The sequence below is a fragment of the Somniosus microcephalus genome, chromosome 1 (assembly GCF_052327205.1).
Source record: "Somniosus microcephalus isolate GS21.2 chromosome 1, FLI_Smic_1.0, whole genome shotgun sequence".
NCBI lineage: Eukaryota > Metazoa > Chordata > Chondrichthyes > Squaliformes > Somniosidae > Somniosus > Somniosus microcephalus.
In genome coordinates this window covers 210958840-210984058 of record NC_140987.1, presented here as the reverse complement: position 1 = coordinate 210984058, position 25219 = coordinate 210958840, and the positions used below count along the sequence as shown (strand labels likewise).

At 44.0% G+C, this 25219-nt stretch overlaps 1 protein-coding gene across 8 annotated transcripts in view; it reads left to right on the top strand.

The window, feature by feature from the left end:
- ssbp2b (single stranded DNA binding protein 2b) overlaps positions 1-25219 on the top strand; it is a 623147-nt gene that overhangs the window by 525425 nt on the left and 72503 nt on the right. For all 8 annotated transcript variants that reach the window (XM_085989458.1, XM_085989445.1, XM_085989451.1 and 5 more), the window contains one exon: positions 21272-21326. In XM_085989458.1, coding sequence (XP_085845584.1) covers positions 21272-21326 — 55 coding nt within the window. The remainder of the gene's footprint in view (positions 1-21271; positions 21327-25219) is intronic.

Here is a 25219-nt window from a genome sequence, read left to right as displayed (position 1 = left end):
TGACAGTGTCAAGCCCAGATCTTGCCTGCACTGCTTCCCATGGTGGAATAGCCCTGACAGTTTCAAGCCCTCATCTTGCCTGCACTGCCTCCCATGGTGGAATAGCCCTGACAGTGTCAAGCCCTGATCTTGCCTGCACTGCCTCCCATGGTGGAATAGCCCTGACAGTGTCAAGCCCTTATCTTACCTGCACTGCCTCTCATGGTGGAATAGCCCTGACAGTGTCAAGGCCTCATCTTGCCTGCACTGCCTCCCATGGTGGAATAGCCCTGACAGTGTGTAAAGTGCTGAATGTGCAAGTGGTTTTCATGAGAGTCCCATAGCTCTTGGATGAGGGCTGGGCATTGGGGCTTTCAGGTCCCTTTGGCCAGAAACTGAGGTGCACATGCAGGGATGAACAGGATAGTGGAAAGGGTACTCACCCTGACAACCCGAGTGAGGTCATTGAACTTTTTCCTGCATTGAAGTGGAGTCCTGGCAACCATGCTGTTGGTGGTCACCCTGTTTGCCACCTCCCTCCAGGCTTTTCGGTATTCGCTGGGAAGCGGCCTCCTCCCACTGTCAGGGAAGAGGACAGGTCGCCTGCGCTCTACTGCGCCAACCAGTAGCCTCAGGGCACCCTTGCTGAAGCGCTCCGCTCGCTCCCTAACCTTCTGCATGGTCCTGGGCGTAGAAATGATGATCCAGCAATGGTCAGGCCTTGCTTCAGGGCTGCAGTGTGCAGGACGTGGCAGCCAAACAAGTCCATCCTCCCCCTTTAAGAGCTGACCGGCGCCAGCGTGTCTGCCTTCAATCAGCAACTCGCCGCACCTGCGCTGCACCCGCCCTCGATGTTAGCGCCTCGGCTCGCCGGCTTAGCGCCTTATGATAGTCGTGCATCACCTGCTTTAGCGCAGCAGCAACCTCTTGGGGCGATGCAACTCAATTTCGGCGAAGGTGGCACTAAGTTGCGCCGGGCGCTAAATTTAGCGAACACCCTGCTGTAGCACCCCAAACGAGGTGATACTGAATTTCTAGGCCTACATGTCCTCACATTTTGAATTTTACTATATGATATTAGCAGTCATACTGATGCATATTAGGAGTTTCCTCCCACAGCGCACATTTATGTATATTAGCAAATCTCCTGTGATGCTACTCACATTGATTTAAGAGGTTACCATGTTGTAAAGGGGAGGTGCATATCTGTAGTGAAGAAATTTGGAAAGGAGTGTGAGGCTTCTTCAAAGACATTGCAGCAAGTATTTTATGATTGGTGCCTGGGAAATATTGCTAACTGCAACTACTTAAATAAATTTTATGTAAACATTGTTGGATTTTTTATGTTCAGTATAAAGATAAGACCAAACGTTCTAATCATCCCAATCTATCTGTGTTTTTTATTTCTATTCTTTCTTTCAGTTCTTTCTTTCTAGACACCTCTTTTTGACATAAAAATAAGCACTTGACAATTGCTTTCCTCTAAAGCTTTACTTTAAAAAGGTTCCAAAATTCATCTTCAAGCTTGAAGCTTCATAAAACAAACTCATAAATATTGTTATAGCCTGAGTCTTAAGCACATAAGAACATAAGAATTAAGAGCAGGAGTAGACCATACGACCCTTTGAGCCTGCTCTGCCATTCAATAAGACCATGGCTGATCTTTGACCTCAACTCCACTTTCCCACCCGATCCCCATATCCCTTGATTCCCAAAAATCTATCTATCTCAGCCTTGAATATACTCAACGACTGAGCATCCACAGCCCTTTCGGGTGGAGAATTCCAAATATTCACAACCCTCTGAGTGAAGATATTCCTCCTCATCTCAATCTTAAATGGCCGACCCCTTATCCTGAGACGTTGCTCCCTAGTTCTAGAATCTCCAGCCAGGGGAAACACATCTACCCTGTCAGTCCCCCTCAGAATCTTGCATGTTTCAATGAGGTCACCTCTCATTCTTTTAAACTCCAGAGAGTATCGGCCCAATCTACTCAATCACTTCTTATAGGACAACCCTCTCATCCCAGGGATCAATCTAGTAAACCTTCGTTGCACCACTGTGGTAAACCACTGTTGTTAGTATTGTTGTTCACTGTTAGTACTGTTGTTCACTCTTGCATATTGTTGTACTTGTCTGTGCATGCCTCAGCTGACTCCGCCCCTGGCTCCACCCTCATGGCTGGGTATAAAGGTCGCTGCTCAGAAGCCTCCAGCCCTTTTGGATACCAGGCAACCACAAGAGGCATGCTCTGTTCTTTGGTAATAAAAGCCTGTTTATTACTTTCTCAATCTCCAGTCTTTTGTAGCAATTGATAGTGCATCAATTTTATTACCAAAGTTAAATGTTGGCTGCGGATGCTGATCAACCGATGGCGCAAAACGCTGAGCAGCAGGCATTGCTACAAGCAGGACCACCAGCTACAACCCCCGGGGTAACGGCCAGGTGGAAAGGGAGAATGCGACAGTCTGGAAGGCAGTCCTTTTAAACTTAAAATCTAAGGGCCTTCCGACCTCCCGCTGGCAGGAGGTCCTCCCTGCGGCGCTCCATTCCATTCGGTCGCTGCTCTGTACACCCACCAATGCCACTCCTCACGAGAGAATGTTCTCCTTCCCCAGGAAGTCCACGTCGGGGATTTCGCTACCAACATGGCTGACTTCTCCAGGTCCCGTCCTACTGCGGAAGCACGTGAGGACCCATAAGGCGGACCCCCTGGTCGAGAGGGTGAGCCTCCTCCACGCCAACCCGCAGTATGCTTACGTGGTGTACCCGGACGGGCGGGAGGACACAGTCTCCATTCGAGACCTCGCACCTGCAGGTGCTCCTGAAACACCCTCTTCGCCACCCACCGCTACTCCTGCCTACCCCCAGGACACAGTCCCCGCACGAGACCTCGCACCTTCGGGTGCCTCTGAGAGACCACCATTGCTACCTCCCATTACCCATGCTCTGACCCCTGTAGACGGCATGCAGCAGCCCCAGGGTCCGCCACCTGCTACACCTCCTCTGAACGAGACACCGGGTTCACCATTGGATGCTGCACCATCACCGCCGCTGCTGCGACGCTCAGGACGGCTTACAAGGCCTCCTGATAGACTTCAGTACACGAATTTTTAGTGCACTTCACCCCGCCGGACTCAATTCTAAACAAGGGGTGAATGTGGTAAACCACTGTTGTTAGTATTGTTGTTCACTGTTAGTACTGTTGTTCACTCTTGCATATTGTTGTACTTGTCTGTGCATGCCTCAGCTGACTCCGCCCCTGGCTCCACCCTCATGGCTGGGTATAAAGGTCGCTGCTCAGAAGCCTCCAGCCCTTTTGGATACCAGGCAACCACAAGAGGCATGCTCTGTTCTTTGGTAATAAAAGCCTGTTTATTACTTTCTCAATCTCCAGTCTTTTGTAGCAATTGATAGTGCATCAACCACCTCTAAGGCATGTATGTTCTTTCTCGGATAAGGAGACCAAAACTGTGCACAGTACTCCAGGTGTGGTCTCGCCAAGGCCCTGTACAATTGTAGTAAGACTTCCTTACTCTTGTACTCCAACCCCCTTGCAATAAAAGCCAACAAGCCATTTGCCTTCCTAATTGCTTGCTGTACCTGCATGCTAGCTTTTTGTGTTCCTGTACGAGAACACCTAAATCTCTCTGAACACCATTTAATAGTTTCTCACCATTTAAAAAATATTCTGTTTTTCTATTCTTCCTACCAAAGTGAATAACCTCACATTTCCCCACATTATACTCCATCTGCCACCTTATTGCCCACTCACTTAACCTGTCTATATCCCTTTGCAGGCTCTTTGTGTCCTCCTCACAGCTTACTTTCTCACCTAGCTTTGTATTGTCAGCAAACGTGGATACATTACACTCGGTCCCTTCATCTAAGTTATAAATACAAGTTGTTGTTGTTAATATAGATTGTAAATAGCTGAGGCCCAAGCACTGATCCTTGCAGCACCCCACTAGTTACAGCCTGCTACCTGGAAAATTACCCATTTATCCCTACTCTCTATTTTCTGTCTGTTAACCAATCCTCTATCCATGCTAAAATATTACATCCAACCCCATGAGGCCTTATCTTGCATAGCAACCTTTTATGTGGCACCTTATCAAATGCCTTTTGGAAACCCAAATATACTACATCTACTGGTTCCTCTTTACTCCGCTCGTTACATCCTCAAAAAACTCTAATAAATTTGTTAAACACAATTTCCCTTTCATAAAACCACGTTGACTCTGCGTAATCATATTATGATTTTCTAAGTGCCCTGTTACCACTTTGTTAATAATGGATTCCAGCATTTTCCTGATGACTGATGTCAGGCTAACTGGCCTGTAGTTCCCTGTTTTCTCTCTCCCTCCTTTCTTGCATAGTGTGGTTACATTTGCTACCTTCCAATCCACTGGGACCGTTCTAGAAGCTAGGAAATTTTGGAAGATCACAACCAATGCATCCACTATCTCTGCAGCCACCTCTTTTAGGACCCTAGGATATAGGCCATCAGGTCCAGGGGATTTGTCGGCTTTTAGTCCCATTAGTTTCCCAAGTACTTTTTCCCTACTGATGTTAATTACTTTAAGTTTCTCACTCTTATTTGCTCCTTGGTTGCCCACTGTTTGTGGTATGCTTTTTGTTACTTCTACCGTGAAGACAGATACAAAATATTTGTTTAAAGTCTCTGCCATTTCCTTATTCCCCATTATAATTTCACCTGTCTCAGCCTCTAAGGGACCAACACTTACTTTTGCTACTCTCTCCCTTTTTACAGTAGATTCATCAACTGTTTATGCTGAGAAAAATAAAGATATCACTGTTTAAGCTGTCATTTTTTATGGAATTCACGGTACAAATAATGTGCAAGGGTTCTAATAATTCCGTGTGTGTGTGTGTGACTTTTTTTCTCTCTTTCAAGTTTAAAAAAAAATCCAACCTAGTTCTGCTCTAACATAAATTGTAAGCGTGACCACTGGTCTTCCTTAACCTATCCAGTTGAAATAATTGGTCCACATGAACACAATCTAGTCCCTTCATTATTTTGTAAACCTCTATCAAATTGCTCCTAAATCTATGCTTTACTGAAGTATACAGACCCAGCTCCTTGAATTTATCTGGGTAACTATCAGATGATTTAAGCTGGGAATTAATCTTGTGGCCCACTATATGAAGGAACCAAAACTAGACACTGTATTCCAATTGAGGCCTAACTAAGGTCTTGTACAAGGTTTACATGGTATATTTTTTGTAGTGAATTGTTCTGTGAATACACCCTCCTTGCTTTAGCTATAGCTTCGTACCATTGGTTGTGAACCCATAGAGAGTGATGCACCATAACATCCAGATCGATTCCTTTCACCACTGTCTTGAATTCTGTTCCCTACCTCCAGACTCTTTTGAAATTACTTGAGGAATCAAGCTCATAAAAGCAAAATCATCAGCTAGATTCCAGTTGAATGTCGAGAAATATAAAGTTATATATTTTGGAAGTAAGAATAGGGAAAGGAAGTAAACGGTGAATTTGTAATGGAACAGAGGGACCTTTGTATTCAGAGACACAGGCCATTAAAGTTAGCAGTACAAATAAATAATGCCATTAAAAGGCAAACATCTACCAGTGGCGGGGGAACAGCTTAGATTCTTTGGTGTGACCAGGGATGAGGAGTTAGAATTGTGAAGACAGATTTTTTTCACTAGAGATGAGGAGGTTAAGGTGTGATATGGTAGAAGTCTTCAAGATTGTGAAGGCTTATGATAAAGTAACATTACATTTTCCTTGGTCAATGCGAGGGCACAAATTTAAGATAATCCTAAACAGAATTAAAGGATGGTAAGAAAAATATATCTGAACACAGAGAGTGGTTATACTGTGGAATTCTCTTCCACAAACTGTGGTTGAATCAGAGCCCATAAACTCTTTTATAAGAGATTAATATAATTGAAAGAGAGGAACGTTAAAAGACTAGGGTCGCAAAATTGTGATATTTAACGCTGGATGTTCAGGCCGGTTTTGATGAAAAAATGGTGGCCGCCATTTTCGGCAGGTTGGTAGCACTGCCGTTGACTATGCTCGCCACCCACATTTAAATGATGCAGATCATGATGTTAATCAGCATGCAACGCCTGAATTGACGGATGATCTGTGATTTTGGACGTCGCCGCTCTTGATACTACCCTCTCCAAACCATGCACGGCAGAACGTGCGTGCAGCAGTACAACAGAGACGCTGCCAACGCTTCTTAAAGGGACACATAACTTTCAGGTAAGTTTAGATTTTTGCTTTTGGACTTTTTTTTACATTTTATTGGTGTAGTGGCTTGGTGCAATACATTAAAAAAGTTGTTAAAGTGTGCAGGGAGTGCAAGGATGTGCTGCTGGATGTTTGCAAGGCTTTGGCTCTTAAAGGAAGGCCTCTGAGGACACCACTTGCTCACAGTCCTGAGGGGCTCTAGTTGCAACTCTAGGCTTGACCTCTCGTCCCGACCTTGTGTGGTATGGAACTGAGCATGCTCCTGAATCGGTCAACAATTCAGGTTCAGGTTCAGGTAAGTATGATGTGTTTTGTGTATTGCTCTGTTCATCACACTCTGTTGAACTGATCCTCTCGTCGGAATGATGGTGTTGTTCCTTGGTGTTCAGGAGGTGCCTGCGATTGCGGCGGTACACCTGTCCTTCTGGGGTGCGGACGTGATACGATCGCTCAGTGTCAGCTGGCTGGATGACGACTGCTGACTTCCAGTAGTCTTGTTCCTGGATTCTGACGGATTCTCCATTGTGCAGCGGCGGCAGTAGTCTAGCTGACCTGTCATAGTATCTCTTTTGGTGTTGCTGTCTCTGTACACGTTTTGCATGCACTTGCTTGCAGCTGACGACCTGCCAGGGCCTGTCTGGGATACGGTGAGGTATCATGGGCTCTTTGACATTTGATGGGCGGCGTTCTAGACAAATGGAACATTTTCCGACAATGTCCTCAATGTGTTTGCACATTCCGGGCCAAAACATAATGTCACGTGCTCTTTGTTTGCATTTTTCCATGCCCATATGTCCAGCATGAATTTTTGTCAACATCTCTTCTCTGAAACTGGTAGGAATGATGATTTTCTCTCCTTTGAAGACGATTCTGTTGATTTGTGACAGTTCATCTCTGTGGTTCCAGAATTCAGATATGCTCTGAGGGCATTTCCTCCTTTCCTCAGGCCATCCTTCGTGTATGACTTTGCTCAGCAGTGTGAGTTGTGCATCTTTCTCTGTTTCTGCTCGGATCTCCTTCAGTTTTGAGTCACTCACAGGTAAGCTGTTGTACACCATGTGCACCTGCACATCCATGCCTTCACTGAGGCTGCTGTCCTGGTAGCTAAGAGACTTTCTGGAGAGCGTGTCTGCGACAGGAATGTCTTTGTCTGGACGGTGAATGATTGTGAAGTCATACTTCTGTAGCTGAAGGATCATTCTCTGTAGCCTTGGTGGGGCTGCGGCTAGTGGTTTCCTCATGATTGACTCGAGGGGCTTGTGGTCGGATTCCACAATGACTTGTCGGCCATAGACGTACTGGTGGAAACGCTTACATCCAAACAGAATTGCATATAGCTCTTTCTCGATTTGAGCATAGTTGATTTCACTGTCTGTGAGAGATCTGGAAGCGTAGCCGATGGGCTTTCCTTCTTGCAGTAATACTGCACCTAGTCCGTACTTTGACGCGTCCACTTGTAGTCTGAGCTGTTTGTTGGGGTCGAAGTAGGCAAGAACTGGTCCTGGTTCTCTGGTGATTAGGTCTTTCATTTTCTGAAATGCTGTGTCATGTTGTTTGTCCCACAGGAACTCATTGGATTGTTTGAGCAACTGACGCATGGGTGCGTTGATTTCAGAGAGGCTCGGGGCAAACTTGGCTAAGTAGTCAACCATGCCTAGTACTGGAAACGTTGTGTTATCCGGAGGCTAAGTATCCGGCAAGCTCGAGCCACCGGCAAAAATCAGGAGCTGTTTTGTTAGGTTTTTTTTCTTCTCGTGGCTTTTTTTTCCAACAGTCAGGCTCTGGAAAGTCTCTCTGAAGCTGTTGCTAAGTTACAGAGATGCGTCCAAGGTACGGGCCGACTGTTTAGAAGCTGTTGCTAAGCAACAGTGTTTGTTGTCAGATACGGAGATGAAAAGCTCCGTATGCTTCAACATTAACGCTGGTGTGTCCGGCAGTTTTGAGAGAACGGCAACAGCTCAGTCCCGTTGGTGCCGGATAGCACAAAGTTTCCTGTACTGTCTCTAGCTCTGCGTGGTTCTTCGGCAGCTCCATCTTCTTGATGGTGGAGATTTTCTCTGGATCCGGCTTAATGCCATCAGTTGAGAGGCGATGCCCGAAATAACTGATCTCGGTGGATCCGATTATGCTTTTCTCGGGGTTGAGCCGGATACCTTTCTCCCGTGATCTTTGTAGCATCGCACGGAGGTTCCTGTCATGTTCCTCTCTATTCCTGCGATAGATGAGGATGTCGTCTACGATTGCAACTACTCTGTCGAGGCCTTCATAGGTTTCGTTGATCTTCCGCTGGAATTCATCCTGAGCTGAGATAAGACCAAATGGTAAACGCAGAAATCGGTAGTGTCCAAATGGTGTGTTGAACGTTGTTAGCTTAGATGACTCTTCCGTGAGCTTGATAGTCCAGTATCCTGATCGTGCGTCCATTACACTGAAGTAACGTGCTCCCACTAGCTTGCGTGTGATGTCATCTAGCGTTGGTAGAGGGTAGTGAGGGCGTTTGATATCCTTGTTCAAATCTCTGGGGTCGAGACAGACTCTGAGCTTGCCTGTACGTGGTTTCTCAACCACTACTAACGCGTTGACCCACTCTGTCGGTTCTGTTTCCCGGACGATGATTTCTGTATTCTCCATGCTCTGCAGCTCCTCCTTCAGGCGACTACGTAGAGCAAGGGGTATCCTTCTCGGTGGGCAAACCACAGGGGTTGCTGCTGGGTCAAGGTGAATAGTGCATTCACCTGGGAATAGTCCGATTCCTTTGAAAATGTCAGCAAACTTCTCCATGACTGTCTGCTTCTCAGCTGGTGCTGCCAATGATAGCACTAGCTTGACGAGGTTCATGTCTAAACATGCCTTTAGACCTAGCACTGGAGGTGCTCGAGTGTCAACAATGTAAAAGTCCAACATCATGTCGCTTTCTTTGCACTTGCATTTCATCACGCATGTGCCTTTTACAATGAGCTGTTCACCCCCATAGCTGGTCAGTCTGCGTCAGGTGGGCTGTAGCTCACACTCATCCTTCAAGCTGTGATACTCACTCAGAGGAATTACATTAACCTGAGCGCCAGTGTCTAGTTTAAACTGAAGCTCTTTGCCCTGTTTTCCTATCTCAATATCGGCAAAAGCTTGCTCAGTCTCTGAAATCTGTTTTTTCTGTGACACAGAATCAATAAACAGTTCCTCTGCATTTGGCTCTCTATCTGGCATTTGGCTGTCACTCACTGTGTGTACTGTTTTTCCAAAAACAGTCCTGCAGACTTTAGCAAAGTGGTTCCGTTTACCACATTTAGCACATTGTCTTCCTTTGGCAGGGCAATGCTCCTTTTCTCCATGCATCATGTTTCCACATGCAGGCTCGATGGGCCGAAATGGCCTCTATCTGCACTGTGGGGTTTCTGTGTGATCTGTGTGAATATCCACAGTTTTTGAAGCGTTTTATGTCTGTGCCGCCCATTTTTAGAACTCTGAAACACGCTCTCTGGGCGGTGTTCTTTGGTGTGTGTCTAGTAACTGCATGCACTGTCTGTTCACGTGAGCTGCTCATGGCGCCGGTTATGGTTTTCAACTGTGCTTGGGCTATCTCGTGCGATCTAGCTATGTCCATAGGTTTGTCCAGCGTTAGCCCGGACCCAACATTCAAAAGTTTCTCTCTCACTTTAGCTGAATGTATTCCAAACACGATGCGGTCTCTGACCATCTCATCTTTATCGGCATATTCACAGTCTTTTACCAGCAGTTTTAACTCAGTCATGAACTGTTCAAATGACGCACTAGCTCCTTGTACTTTCTCCTGAAACTTGTACCTGGCGAATATCGTATTTGTCTTGGGCATCACATATGATTCAAAATGGTCAAAATAACTTTTCAGTACCTTTGCTTCATCCGCGGTGAGAGACCATGTTTCAAAAATGTCTCTCCCTTTTTCTCCGATCCACAGGAGTAGGTAGCTGCATCTTTCTTCCTCCCCTTTGCTTTTCAACGGACCCGAGAACATTAACTCCACGTGTTGCTTGAACTTGCGCCATTCTCTATGTAAATTCAAAGGTTCCCAATTCATTCGAGGTAAGGGAGCTCCAATGATGTCCATTTCAAATCCCTGTTCTGACACCATGTCTTGTTTTGCACACTTTGTACAAAAATAATAAATTGCAGGACAACGGAGTATTACATTTTAAACTCTTGTATGAAGCATCAGGTCTGTGATCTCAATCATACAGCACAGTGGGGACAAGATGGAGTTAGGACCCCTACTGGGTCTTCTAAACAATAGCAGTCCTTACAGATGCCTGCAGGCCAATGACAACTCAGCATGTGATCACATGTGAATATAATAGGCATTCCTTACAGATGCCTGCGGGCCAATGATAATTCAATATGCAAATGTTACAGAAGGAGGCAACCCAGACTCAGGGCTTTAAACTAACTAGTGGGGGGGAGGTTCCGAGAGAGCAAATAATAAAAATGACAGCAGAGAAGGTCATAGACTTAGGTAGCAGTGGGGAAATTAAAAACCAGAGCGTGTCAGGAAGGGGCAGAAGGTATGGAGTAAAAGGTAAAGTAATAAAAAGGGCAAAAGCAGGAACTAAGTGTCACAAAACATATTTGAAAGTTCTCTATCTGAATGCACGTAGCATTCGTATCAAAATAGACGAGTTAATGGCACAAATAACTACATATGGGTATGATCTTGTGGCCATTACAGAAACATGGCTGCAGGGTGACAATGCCTGGGAATTAAACATACCAGGTTATTTAACGATTAGGAAGGACAGGCAGGAAGGAAGGGGAGGTGGGGTGGCTATGTTAATAAAGGAAGGAATCACTGTAATACAGAGAAATGATATTGGGTCAAAAGATCAGGATAATGAAACAGTTTAGGTGGAGATAAGAAATAATAAGGGAAAAAAAACACTAGTGGGCGTAGTCTATAGGCCTCCGAACAGTTGCAACTCTGTTGGACGGAGTATCAATCAGGAAATAGTTGAGGCTTGTAATAAGGGAACATCTATAATTATGGGGGATTTTAACTATCATATTAATTGGACAAATCAAATTGGGCAGGGCTGCCTTGAGGATGAGTTCATTGAGTGTATTAGGGATGGGTTTCTTGAGCAGTATGTAACTGAACCGACCAGGGGGCAAGCAACCTTAGATCTGGTCCTGTGTAACGAGACAGGATTAATTAAAAATGTCCTAGTAAAGGATCCCCTTGGAATGAATGACCATAACATGGTTGAATTCCATATTCAATTAGAGGGTGAGAAGGTTGGATCTCAAACAAGCGTGCTAAGCTTGAATAAAGGAGACTATGAAGGTATGAGAGCGGAATTGAGTAGAGTGGATTGGGAAAATAGATTAAAGGGTAAGACGATACATGATCAGTGGTGTACATTTAAGGAGTTATTTTACAACTTCCAAAAAATATATATTCCACTGAGAAGAAAAGGGTGTAAAAGAAAAGACAGCCATCCGTGGCTAAGTAAAGAAATTAAGGATAGTATTCGACTAAAAACAAGGGCATATAAGGTAGCCAAATCTAGTGGGAGGATAGAGGATTGGGAAAACTTTAAAAGACAGCAAAAAATAACAAAAAGATTGATTAAGAAAGGGAAGATAGATTATGAAAGTAAATTAGCAAAAAATATAAAAACAGATAGTAAGAGTTTTTATAGTTATATAAAAAGAAAAAGGGTGGCTAAAGTAAATGTTGGTCCCTTAAAGGATGAGACCGGGAAATTAATGGTGGGAAATATGGAGATGGCAAAAACACTGAATGAATATTTTGTATCAGTCTTTACAGTAGAGGACACTAAGAATATCCCAACACTGGACAAACAGGGGGCTATGGGGGGGGAGGAGATAAACACGATCAAAATCACTAAGGAAGTGGTACTCGGTAAAATAATGGGACTTAAGGCGGATAAATCACCTGGACCTGATGGCTTACATCCTAGGGTTTTGAGGGAAGTGGCGGTAGGGATTGTGGATGCATTGGTAATAATTTTCCAAAACTCCCTGGACTCGGCAAAGGTCCCGGCAGACTGGAAAACTGCTAATATAACACCCTTATTTAAAAAGGGCAGTAGACAGAAGGCTGGAAACTGTAGACCGGTTAGCCTAACATCTGTGGTAGGTAAAATTTTGGAGTCCGTTATTAAGGAGACAGTAACAGGACATTTGGATAATCATAATTTAATAGGACAAAGTCAGCATGGTTTTATGAAGGGGAAGTCATGTTTGACAAATTTGCTGGAGTTCTTTGATGAAGTAACATATAGGGTGGATAAAGGGGAACCAGTGGACGTAGTGTATTTAGACTTCCAAAAGGCATTTGACAAGGTGCCACACAAAAGATTATTGCTTAAGATAAAAAATCACGGGATTGGGGGTAATATTCTGGCATGGATAGAGGATTGGCTATCTAACAGAAGGCAGAGAGTTGGGATAAATGGTTCATTCTCAGACTGGCAATCAGTAACTAGTGGTGTTCCGCAGGGGTCAGTGCTGGGTCCCCAACTCTTTACAATCTATATTAACGATTTGGAGGAGGGGACCGAGTGTAACATATCAAAGTTTGCAGATGATACTAAGATGGGAGGGAAAGTAGTGAGTGAGGAGGACATAAAAAACCTGCAAGGGGACATAGACAGGCTAAGTAAGTGGGCAGAGATTTGGCAGATGGAATACAATACTGGAAAGTGTGAGGTTATGCACTTTGGCAGGAAAAATCGTAGAGCAAGTTATTATCTTAATGGCAAGAAACTGGAAAGTACTGAAGTACAAAGGGATCTGGGGGTCCTGGTGCACGAAACTCAAAAGGTTAGTATGCAGGTGCAGCAAGTGATTAAGAAGGCCAATGGAATGTTGGCTTTCATTGCTAGGGGGATAGAATATAAAAATAGGGAGGTATTGCTTCAGTTGTACAAGGTATTGGTGAGACCGCACCTGGAATACTGCATACAGTTCTGGTGTCCATACTTAAGAAAAGACATACTTGCTCTCGAGTCAGTACAAAGAAGGTTCACTCGGTTAATCCCGGGGATGAGGGGATGGACATATGAGGAGAGGTTGAGTAGATTGTGACTCTACTCATTGGAGTTCAGAAGAATGAGAGGCGATCTTATTGAAACATATAAGATTGTGAAGGGGTTGGATCGGGTGGATGCGGGGAGGATGTTCCCGATGATGGGTGAAACTAGAACTAGGGGGCATAGTCTTAGAATAAGGGGCTGCTCTTTCAAAACTGAGATGAGGAGGAACTACTTCACTCAGAGGGTGGTAGGTCCATGGAATATGCTGCCCCAAAAAGCTGTAGAAGCTACATCATTACATAAATTTAAAACAGAAATAGACAGTTTCCTAGAAGTAAAGGGAATTAAGGGTTACGGGGAGCGGGCAGGAATTTGGACATGAGTGTCGGTTCGGATCGGTCATGGCCCTGTGGGTAGCGGAGCGGGCCCAGGGGCCATGTAGCCTGATCCTGCTCCTATTTCATGTGTCTAATTCTGTTAGTTTCAGGAGATAGTTCTGTGATAGAGATTGACGGTTAGGATCAGATCAGCCATGATCTTATTGAATGGCGGAGCAGGCTCGAGGGGCCGATTGGCCTACTCCTGCTCCTATTTCTTATGTTCTTATGTTAGACAGCCCCTTTCTGGCCGGGATATCTGGGATGGAATCATCCACCTGCAGTACCAGTGAACACAACCCCAATTCCCCTTTCAACTTTTGTCTCGCACCTTATCTTCCCTCTGTTACTGACCATCACAGCGTCCTCTTGGCCACAATGCTGAAATAAAAGCCACCACAACACAAACTTTCCAATCCAACTTTGTCCATATATACATCGATTATTACATCAAAAAATAAACTAATTTTTTAAAATTCGTTTTTATGGGATGTGGGCATTGCTGGCAAGGCCAGCATTTATTGCCCATCCCTAATTGCCCTTGAGAAGGTGGTGGTGAGCATCTTTCTTGAACCGCTGCAGTCCATGTGGTGAAGGTACTTTCACAGTGTTGTTATGTAGGGAGTTTCAGGATTTTGACCCAGTGACGATGAAGGATCGGCGATATACTTCTAAGTCAGGATGATGTGTGACATGGAGGGGAACTTGGAAGTGGTGGTGTTCCCATGCGTCTGCTGCCCTTGTCCTTCTAGGTGGAAGAGGTCGCGGGTTTGGGAGGTGCTGCCGAAGAAGCCTTGGCGAGTTGCTGCAGTGCATCTTGTAGATGGTACACACTGCAGCCACGGTACGCCGGTGGTGGAGAAAGTGGATGTTTAAGGTGGTAGATGGGGTGCCAATCAAGCGGGCTGCTTTGTCCTGGATGGTGTTGAGTTTCTTGAGTGTTGTTGGAGCTGCACTCATCCAGGCAAGTGAAGAATATTCCATCACACTCCTTACTTGTGCCTTGTAGATGGTAGAAAGGCTTTGGGGAGTCAGGAGGTGAGACACTCGCCGCAGAATACCTAGCGATTTAGGAACAGCTTCTTTCCCAGGGCTGTCATCCTACTGAACTCCACAAAGAAACACTAAAGCCTGCACACCTGCCGATGCACTTTATTATGGTCATAGTTATGCTAATATATATGTACAAATGTATGTTGAAATGTTTAAATGTTTAAGTGTCCGAATCCAAATTGTACACTCTCGGGAGCCGCAAGCCTACATTTCGTTGTACTGCACTTGTGCACTAACAATGACAATAAAAGTTGATTTGATTTTTTTTTGAGCCTCTGACCTGCTCTTGTTGCCACAGTATTTATGTGGCTGGTCCAGTTAAGTGTCTGATCAATGGTGACCCCCCAGGATGTTGATGGTGGGGGATTCGATGACGGTAATTCCATTGAATGTCAAGGGGTGGTGTTTAAACTCTCGCTTGTTGGAGATAGTCATTGCCTGGCACTTCTGTGACGCGAATGTTACCTGCCACTTATCAGCCCAAGCCTGAACGTCGTCCATGGACTGCTTCATTATCTGAGGAGTTGTGAATGGCACCTCAATGATGGTGGAGTCCAGCATGTGAGTGCAAAAGACAAGGCTGAAGCATTTGCAACCATCTTCAGCCAGAAATGCCGAGTGGATGATCCATATCAGCTTCCTCCTGCGGTCCCCACCATCACAGAAGCCAGTCTTCAGCCAATTTGATTCACTCCATGTGATATCAAGAAACGGTTGAGCACACTGGATACAGCAAAGGCTATGGGCCCTGACAACATCCCGGCTATCGCGCTGAAGACTTGTGCTCTAGAACTAGCCAAGCTGTTCCAGTACAGCTACAACACTGGCACCTATCCGACAATGTGGAAAACTGCCCAGGTGTATCATGTCCACAAAAAGCTGGACAAATCCAATTCAGCCAATTACCCCTGCATCAGTCTACTCTCAATCATCAGCAAAGTGATGGAAGGTGTCGTCGATAGTGCTATCAAGCGGCACTTACTCAGCAGTAACCTGCTCACTGAAGCTCAGTTTGGTTTCCGCCAAAACCACTCGGCTGCCGACCTCATTACAGCCTTCGTCCAAACATGGAATCGGGTGGATAACACGAAAAGCGGATGACACGACCCCAGCCCACCCCAGTGACAAAATCCAACCCCATGTATCTTCTTTGGGCACTGGAACCAGGTCCTGGAGGTGACCCTTTTTTTTTAAATTCATTGATGGGATGTGGGCATCGCTGGCTAGGCCTGCATTTAGTGCCCATCCCTAATTGCCCTTGAGAAGATGGTGGTGAGCCACCGCCTTGAACCGCTGCAGTCCATATGGTGTAGGTACACCCACAATGCTGTTAGGAAGGGAGTTCCAGGATTTTGGCCCAGCGACAGTGAAGGAATGGCAATACAGGTCCAAGTCAGGATGGTGTATGGCTTGGAGGGGAACTTGTAGGTGGTGATGTTCCCATGCATCTGCTGCCCTTGTCCTTCTAAGTGGTAGAGGTCGCGGGTTTGGAAGGTGCTGTTGAAGGAGCTTTGGCGAGTTGCTGCAGTGCATCTTGTAGATGGTGCACACTGCAGCCACAGTGTGCCGGTGGTGGAGGGAGTGAATGTTGAAGGTGGTGGATGGAGTGCCAATCAAGCGGGCTGCTTTACCCTGAATGGTGTCGAGCTTCTTGAGTGTTTTTGGAGCTGCACTCATCCAGGCAAGTGGAGAGTATTCCATCACACTCCTGACTTGTGCCTTGTAGATGGTGGAAAGGCTTTGGGGAGTCAGGAGGTGAGACACTCGCCGCAGAATTCCCAGCCTCTGGCCTGCTCTTGTAGCCACAGTATTTATATGGCTGGTCCAGTTCAGTTTCTGATAAATGGTAACCCCCAGGATGTTGATAGTGGGGGATTCAGCGATGGTAATGCCATTGAATGTCAAGGGGAGATGGTTAGAGTCTCGCTTGTTGGAGATGGTCATTGCCTGGCACTTGTGTGGTGCGAATGTTACTTGCCACTTGTCAGCCCAAGTCTGAATGTTGTCCAGGTCTTGCTGCATATGGACACGGACTGCGTCAGTATCTGACGAGTCTCGAATGGTGCTGAACAGTGTGCAATCATCAGCGAACATCCCACTTCTGACCTTATGATGGAGTGAAGGTCATTGATGAAACAGCTGAAGATGGTTGGGCCTAGGACACTGCCCTGAGGAACTCCTGCAGTGATGTCATGTGATTGAGATGAATGACCTCCAACAACCACAGCCAACTTCCTTTGTGCTAGGTATGATTCCAACCAATGGAGAGTTTTCCCCTTGATTCCCATTGACTTCAGTTTTGCTAGGGCTCCTTGATGCCACACTCGATCAAATGCTGCCTTGATGTCAAGGGCAGTCACTCTCACCTCACCTCTTGAGTTCAGCTCTTTTGTCCATGTTTGGACCAAGGCTGTAATGAGGTCAGGAGCTGAGTGGCCCTGGCGGAACCCAAACTGGGCGTCAGTTAGCAGGTTATTGCTGAGTAAGTGCCGCTTGATAGCACTGTCGACGACACCTTCCATCACTTTGCTGATGATTGAGAGTAGACTGATGGGACGGTAATTGGCCGGGTCAGATTTGTCCTGCTTTTTGTAGACAGGACATACTTGGGCAATTTTCCACATTGTCGGGTAGATGCCAGTGTTGTAGCTGTACTGGAACAGCTTGGCTAGGGGCGCAGCTAGTTCTGGAGCACAAGTCTTCAGTACTATTGCCGGAATGTTGTCAGGGCCCATAGCCTTTGCAGTATCCAGTGTCTTCAGCCATTTCTTGACATCACGTGGAGTGAATTGAATGGGCTGAAGACTGGCACCTGTGATGCTGGGGACCTCAGGAGGAGGCCGCGATGGATCATCCACTCGGCACTTCTGGCTGAAGATAGTTGCAAATGCTTCAGCCTTGCCTTTTGCACTCACGTGCTGGGCTCCACCATCATTGAGGATGGGGATATTTTTGGAGCCTCCTCCTCCTGTTAACTGTTTAATTGTCCACCACCACTCACGACTGGATGTGGCAGGACTGCAGAGCTTTGATTTGATCCGATGGTTGTGAGATCGCTTAGCTCTGTCTATCCCATGTTGCTTCCGCCCTGCCCGACAGTGGCAATCTGTTCCCATATCATACTTTCTGGACGGCCTCCTGACCCCTTTGAGTAGAGGACCTCTCTTCCAGTGTTGACCCCCTGCACAAAGCTGGAGTTCTGCATCCGAGACTCTGGGTGCCCTTTCCCTAGCCTGTTGAGCCATTTTTGTCAGTGCTGAGCACTCTTAGCATGTTTTATGTGCAGAAGGCAGTTCAGCTCTCAGAGCTGCAGACTGCCTAGTGCTGAAGGATTTTAATTTTTTTTTGCAGAAGGCAGTTCGGCTTTATGAGCTAGAGACTGCCTTGAAAAGGAGGAGGCTAGCTTTAAGTAAAGCCAGCCTCGCTCCAGCACCACGAACTTGGGCCCTTGCTGAGTGCACAGCTTGTTGGCGACGCATTCGTCGCTAGGCTGTGTACTGCTATCATGTTAAGTAGCAGGAGCAACAAATTGACGTACTGCCTGCGCTTTCTGAACAGGCGCAGGCATATCTTGCATCGCGGTGCCCACTCCCAGTTTCGGGCCTTATTGAATTTCACCCCCTAGATGTCTCATGGAGAAAAATATGGACTTGATGGGACAAATGGCCTGTTTCTGTGTGCTAAAACTGTCTGATTCTATATAGCCTCAGGAATGACATGCACTAAGAGAGTGACACTGATGCATTTTGGGAGGTTATCCACAATGCACATGCTCAGACTGTGGCATCCTGTGAATTGCAGGCAGAGGTATAATTGATAACTCCGCTCAATGATAGCTCTGCAAAGAATATCAGCTCCAAGCCCAGGCTTTTGAGAAATGCTAAAGCTTCCAAATAAAAATGCAATGAAAGTACTTAAAGGCACAAAAGATAGTTTATAGATAAATTTAATTATGTTCTTAAAAAATATAGATTTTTAAATGTTTTTCTTATATTAGAAACTTTATTTTAAGCTCTGGATATTTGAGTGTGTGGGAAAGGAAATGGTGAATGAAAGGTTTTTGAGTGATTTTAATTGTTCAATTTTTGCTGTTTGTGTTGTTAGATTTTCATCATGTTTCATAGTTATTTATCATTTAGCAGAGAGGTCAATAATGAGGGGGCATAGATTTGAAGTCATTGGTAGAAGGATTAGAGGGGAGTTAAGGAGAATTATTTTTCACCCAGAGGGTGCTGGGGGTCTGGAACTCATTGCCTGAAAAGGTGGTAGAGGCAGAAACTCTCATCGCATTTGAAAAGTATTTGGATATGCACTTGACGTGCCGGAACCTACAAGGCTACGGACCAAGAGCTGGAAAGTGAGATTAGGCTGGATAGCTCTTTTTCGGCCGGCACATACATGGTGGGCCAAATGGTCTCCTTCTGTGCCGTAAATTTCTATGATCCTATTCTATGATCACATAAATTCAAAATCTAACCCAATCAGCTGCAATAATTTTACGTATTAAAAATTGTGACTGGAAAAGTGTGATGTGTACGAAATGCGCAGAATGCTTATTTTTTAATAAATCTATATTAATTGATCTCCCATGGTATTGCTCATGGAGAGCAGTTTTTAGCCATTTTACTCAAGAGTATGAAGCTGTAAATCGTTGGAAAATGTTTTCTTGGAGAAGCCAACTTCTGTAGCTCAATTTGGAGTACTTGAAAGGAGCTTAAATGATGGGGCTGGGTGCCTTTAGCCATTTTCTCTGTAAATGCCCTGGTTTCTTCTGATTGGCTGCTGTCCATATTAATCAGTGCAATCCCTTTATTGTTTTGGTTACAGAATAAAGTTACTGATCCTTCCCTTCTAAGTTTAATGAATATTCAGAGTTAATAGTGTTACAGCCCCATTGCCGGCCTGTGCACACATCCACTCAGATACTACCCTGAAGCAAGCAATTGCTCCAAAACAGCGTTGGAAAGTTCTCTGAACCAATGAGATGGGCTATTGACTTGGAGCTCATGCTACATGTGTCACTTGCATATGGGTCTATTTACTATTTTAAATGAGTGAAGATTAGCATGTGAATGACTGTATTGTACAAACATTTCAGGCAGGTATTAGACTTCCATGATTGAATAATGTGATTCAAACTAAAATGATAATGCACCTTGCAGTTCATATTGTTGTTATATTAGTTTTTTTTCATAGCATGTTAAAAAAAGAAAGACTTGCATTTGTATAGTTACAAGAAAATAGCATAACCGTAAAAGTTCTGTCAAGGGACTTTACTAATGTCACAAACTATGAAAAGCTTAAATGAATGTCGGAACTCTAAGATTGAATTGGTCTTGATGTTCCCTGGTGGCTACTTCATACAATATATATTTTAAAGGGTTTTAAAGTGGCTTTCCTTATCATTGTGCTTTGTGCACTCTAAACATGGGTTTAATGTTCAGCTGTCATAATCAAGAACAAAGAGCATTGCATCTAATATTACACTGAACTTGGTTGTATGCTATAGAGTGTCAATAGTATAATTTTTTTTTCGCTCTGGCAGTTTGTCTACAATTCCACATGCTATAAGTAAGTTTCAACTGTTGAAAGCTTCAAATTAGGGACTTGAGCACATAATTCTAGGCTGACACTCCAGTGCAGTACTGAGGGAGTGCTGCACTGTCAGAGGTGCCGTTCTTCAGAGATGTTAAACCGATGCCACATCTGCTCTCTCAGGTGGATGTAAAGGATTCCATGGCATTGTTTGAAGAACAGGGGAGTTCTCCCAGTGTCCTGGCCAACATTTATTCCTGAACCAGCATCACTAAAAAAAAATTACCTGGTCATTATCGTATTGCTGTATGTGGGACTTTGCTATGTGCAAATTGGCTGCCACATTTCCTAAATTACAACAGTGACTACACTTCAAAAGTACTTAATTGGCTGTAAAGCACTTTGGGATGTCAAGGCGATAAAAGGTGCTATATAAATGCAAGTTCTTTTTTCTTAAATAAGCAAGTGTTGTCATGATACAGGTAATTTGGCATTATAATCAAATCCAATAGTTCAGATTGGTTAAAAGGAAGACATTCTTTTTGAACAACTTTTTTTTTCAATTTTTGCACCCCTCTCTTAGAGCCATTAATTCTTAGTAGGGGTGCACTTTCACAAGCACAGATGGTTACTGGTCCATGCCCAAGTGGCCATCCATCATCTGCATGCCTAGACAGTGAGGGTTGATAGGCTATTGAACTGTAAGGGGCATCATAGATCAGCTTGATCCTGACATTCACATATGCACACTTTGCTGCAGAGGTCGCTGGATAGTAATCAGGAGAGGATCCATTGCTAATTTCCCCCTCTCCACCTCCTGGAGATATTGAGGCCAGTAGTAGCGCCTGGCTGTGTAGATTTATATGTGTAACACCAGTCTTTTCTACATTTGAAAAAAATAAATTAGTGTTAGAACAGATCAGCTGATTTTCTTTTAGACATGGCTGTAAACACAAAGAAGTTCATGGTTCTACTTAATTAGCAGATTATATCTACTACATTTCAGATGAATGTTATGCACTGAATTCCTGATGAATATTATTTTGCAGGGACCCCCTGGTGGTGGAGGGCCTCCAGGAACTCCCATCATGCCTAGCCCAGGAGGTAAAAAAAAAATTATCATGTATGCTTCTATTTCCTTTTGTCATTCTAGGATATTGCAGGATTTGATGAGTAATGAATATGCATTCTTGACTGCCTTAAGGACTTCAGTAGCAAATATAGAATCAAGAGTGTTTGGATTTTATGTCCAAGCTGTTAGATTATCCGATTACAAAGGCTCAGTCGAAAGTAAACAAATACCATTTGCCTTATTTTTAAAAACTGTAGCGTTGCAGGAAGATAGTATGTTGTGAACCTTTTGAACAAGTCTGTAATTTATTTGGACTTGAACAAGTGAGAGTAAGAGGTAACTTTTGCTTGAAATATATGGGGTAATTCTTTGATCACATGCTCTTAGCAGGGAGCAATGGTTGGAGAATCAGGGCAACAATGTTATAGCCCTATCTCTGACCAATACTCGCTGCTGGCTCCCCCACCTTCACCCCCGCGAGACTCTCCCACAACCCGCTCCCCACGATTTATCTTGTTGCCAGTGACCATTCCTTCAGTGCTGAAATTCCGCTCCCACTCGCCGGCCAGCTGCTGCTTCACACAGGTTACGGTTTAGCAGTTGACCGGCAGCATGCAGATGAGGCCCGGGAGTTAAAATCATCTGGGCGTCACACTGCTGAGGTTGGGGTGGTGGTTACCACTCGCCAGGAGACACATACCCTCCACAGGAGTCTCCTTGCCCAACTCCATTACCCAAACCCTCCATTCCTTGTTTATTATTCAATTTATTACCTACAAGGCTCCATAGCAAAGCCCTTAAATGGAATTATTTCACAAAAATAAATATATTTGCCATTGGGGAGAGTGCAGTGAATGTCATTCCGTTAAAGACTGTCATTAGATTTTATAAGTAATCTTTCTCTTAACTGATTTAAAAGCAAACATGAAAAAGTATTAGCATGTTGGAAACTCATTTGAACAAAAGAGACTTCATTGCACAATGTTATAACACAGATTTAAAACAAAAAATAAAATGCTGGAAATACACAGCATGTTCATTATCATCTGAAAAGAGAAATGATAGATTAGAGGTTTGTGTGTAATCCTTCAGTAGAACTGGCACTGACACCCTTTATAGGACTGAAATAAACGAAGGGGGAAGGAGAGCATTAGTTTACAGTCAAGAATCAGGTATATACTAACTACTAACACGAGGAAGAAGCAGTTATTGGTTTAATAATCACTTAGCTGCTTCTTTGTGACAGTAGTTAATAAAACCTCTGCAATAACACACAAGCTTGTTTTATATTGGTGTTAGTGTCGTGTTTGTGCTACCGGTTCTCAAAGCATGGACCCCATGCAGCCAGCAGCAACCTCAGTGTAAACCTGCCAGATTTGCCATACCTATTATCCCATTTTAATTTTGATTATATTTTTATAAGATCAGCCAGGTCTCCAGATTCCTCAGATGCGCCGGCCGCTGGGGCTCGCGTGCATCATACCCGCGCTCCCCCCAGTTAAAATCAGAGCCTGTATTCATGATCCTTGACTGAAAGGCTCTGGATTTTCACACTGTCTTAATGGCTGCAGTCAGGAGGTCCAGTGTTAAAATGAAATAACAGTCGAGGTGTTGGACAGCCCTGTGGAGTACTCTGTCTACACTTGGAAGAGTTTCGAGCAAAGTCCATCTGTTCCTGATGAAGCTTGGCAAGTGATACAAGTTTTTCCAAATCCCTTTAATGAAGGCTGGACCTGAACCAAATCTGTAAGGTGTGATTGGGAACACCTCCGTTTAATCTGGTCAAAAACATTTTCTAAATCCCAGTGTTAGTTATTGTTTCTGTTGTGTTTCTCCCTCCTCCAGCTTTCTGTTTTTTTTTACTAATGGCTTTCTCAAATAGCTGTGTTAGGGGGTTCTCTTTCCCCTTCCCCAACATACAGAAGCACCCAGCCTTTACTTACTGCCTCCACCACAATCCTGATTGGGGACTCATTGGCATGGAGGATCATAGGCCAGTATTATATGCTCAGATAATTTGAACTATTATGCAAAGAAGAATTAATAATAACCAAAAAATATATGTGTACATAGATGATGCAAAATATGCTCTGTAACTACAGAGTTTTCATATTTGCACTGACTCAAAACCAAGCCAATAGACCTCTAGAATAGACTCCTATAACATATTTAAAGATGTATTTAAATGATGTCATAATAATTTGACAACATGTGAAGTAACTAAATTGAGGGCATGATAGTTTTCAAGAAGTGTGCTAATTTATGCTGAGTGCTTTCACTTTGATGTATATGCTATTGATTTTAGTCTCTATATACATAAAAAAGCCCTGCGTCTAAGAAATGAAAGGGACATTTAGTAAAAAGGGAAGGTAGACCTAATGTGTATATTATTCATGCTATGTTCAGTTATGGCATCTATGTTTTATTTCAGTGGATGACTTGGGTGGCAGCATTAAAACATTTTAATCAATCAGCTAAATAGAAAAAGTAGAGTGCAACATAACCAATCAATACCTTTATTGACATTTGCACTGCTTAATATAATCATGTGGGGCCTAATACAGTTCACTTTATTAGATATGATGTATTGGCTTGTTTTTCATGAGAATAAGAAATGGGACAGTACAGATTAAAGTTGAGAGTAAGCAGTGGAACCATGCCGTTTACAATGTGTTGTGCCAGTTTTTTAATACTCATTTCTGTGAGTATTTCACATTACCAAGAAAATGCTACTCCTTTCACCTTTTAGAAATTTACCATCAACTAAAATTAGGGGAGAACCAAAATAGTGAAAAGCACAGGATTGCATTTGCTAGAATTTTTCTTTGTTAGCTCTTATCCAACTCAATAAATGAAGATTTCATGTAATTATAAACAAATATCATTAGGGGTGCTATAAATGTGAATTATTTATGGGAATCATTCCAAGTACCTATATTAATTGCCAAATTATGGGGGGAGATTTTGAAGTTTCCCACCTAGCAAAAACGGAGCGGTAGAACCCCCGAAAGTGGTGAGGTATGACTTACCGCCCCATTCCTGCTGACGGTGTGGCCGATGCTACGTTCCCAAGGGCCTACTGCTGTGGCCCAACCCCCCTCTCCCAGACCTACTGTTTTTCAGGACAGGAAGCTGATTTAGCCACCCAATTCTTGTGGTGGCTCAGAGCTGGCAGGTTGTCCTGGAATGCTTGTTTACTGCCCGGTGGCCATATGTTGATGAGGCCTGATGTGACTTTGCCTGAAATCAGCACAGCCTTTTAAGTTGTTAAGTACAGGCTAAGTACTTATTGAACTGCTCAAAATAGTTGACACTGAATATGTTATAAGCGGTGCCTTTGTAATTGACACCTATGGTCATGACAAATGATTAGCGCCATTTGCCCGATGGATTTTTCATATTGGGTATCATCCTGAATATCTTATATATCATTCCCTGAATATCAATTATTTACTTCCTATCGTATGCTGAGCAGTACTACAAATACTACTTCAGATTCTGGGGGAGTTCTAACTGTATACAGTCACTGTCACCACTTTTAAGCTACATTCTATAATTCCTTTAATTTAACCTTAGTTTGTCTTTTTTTACTGCAATAGGCTACTGATTTCAACCATGTTTTCACAATAGTTTTCCAGTCCTTTTCTTGCTGTACCCTGTACTTTCTATCTTGGTTGCTTTCTTCTGTACCATTTATTGTACATTTATGCAGATTGAATTGCATCTACCACCGACTGCCCCAGTTTCCTAAAAGATCTGAAACTCTTTGGATCTGTTTGCACTGTTCTTCATCCTTTGCCTCTAATTTTGATATCATATGCAAATTTTGGGATGTTTGGGGTAGTCCATTGGGCCTGTCCTGTATACTCATTGTTTAACTTCTGCTTGAATAATAGGAGACTCAAAATTGGAGAACTCCACTGGC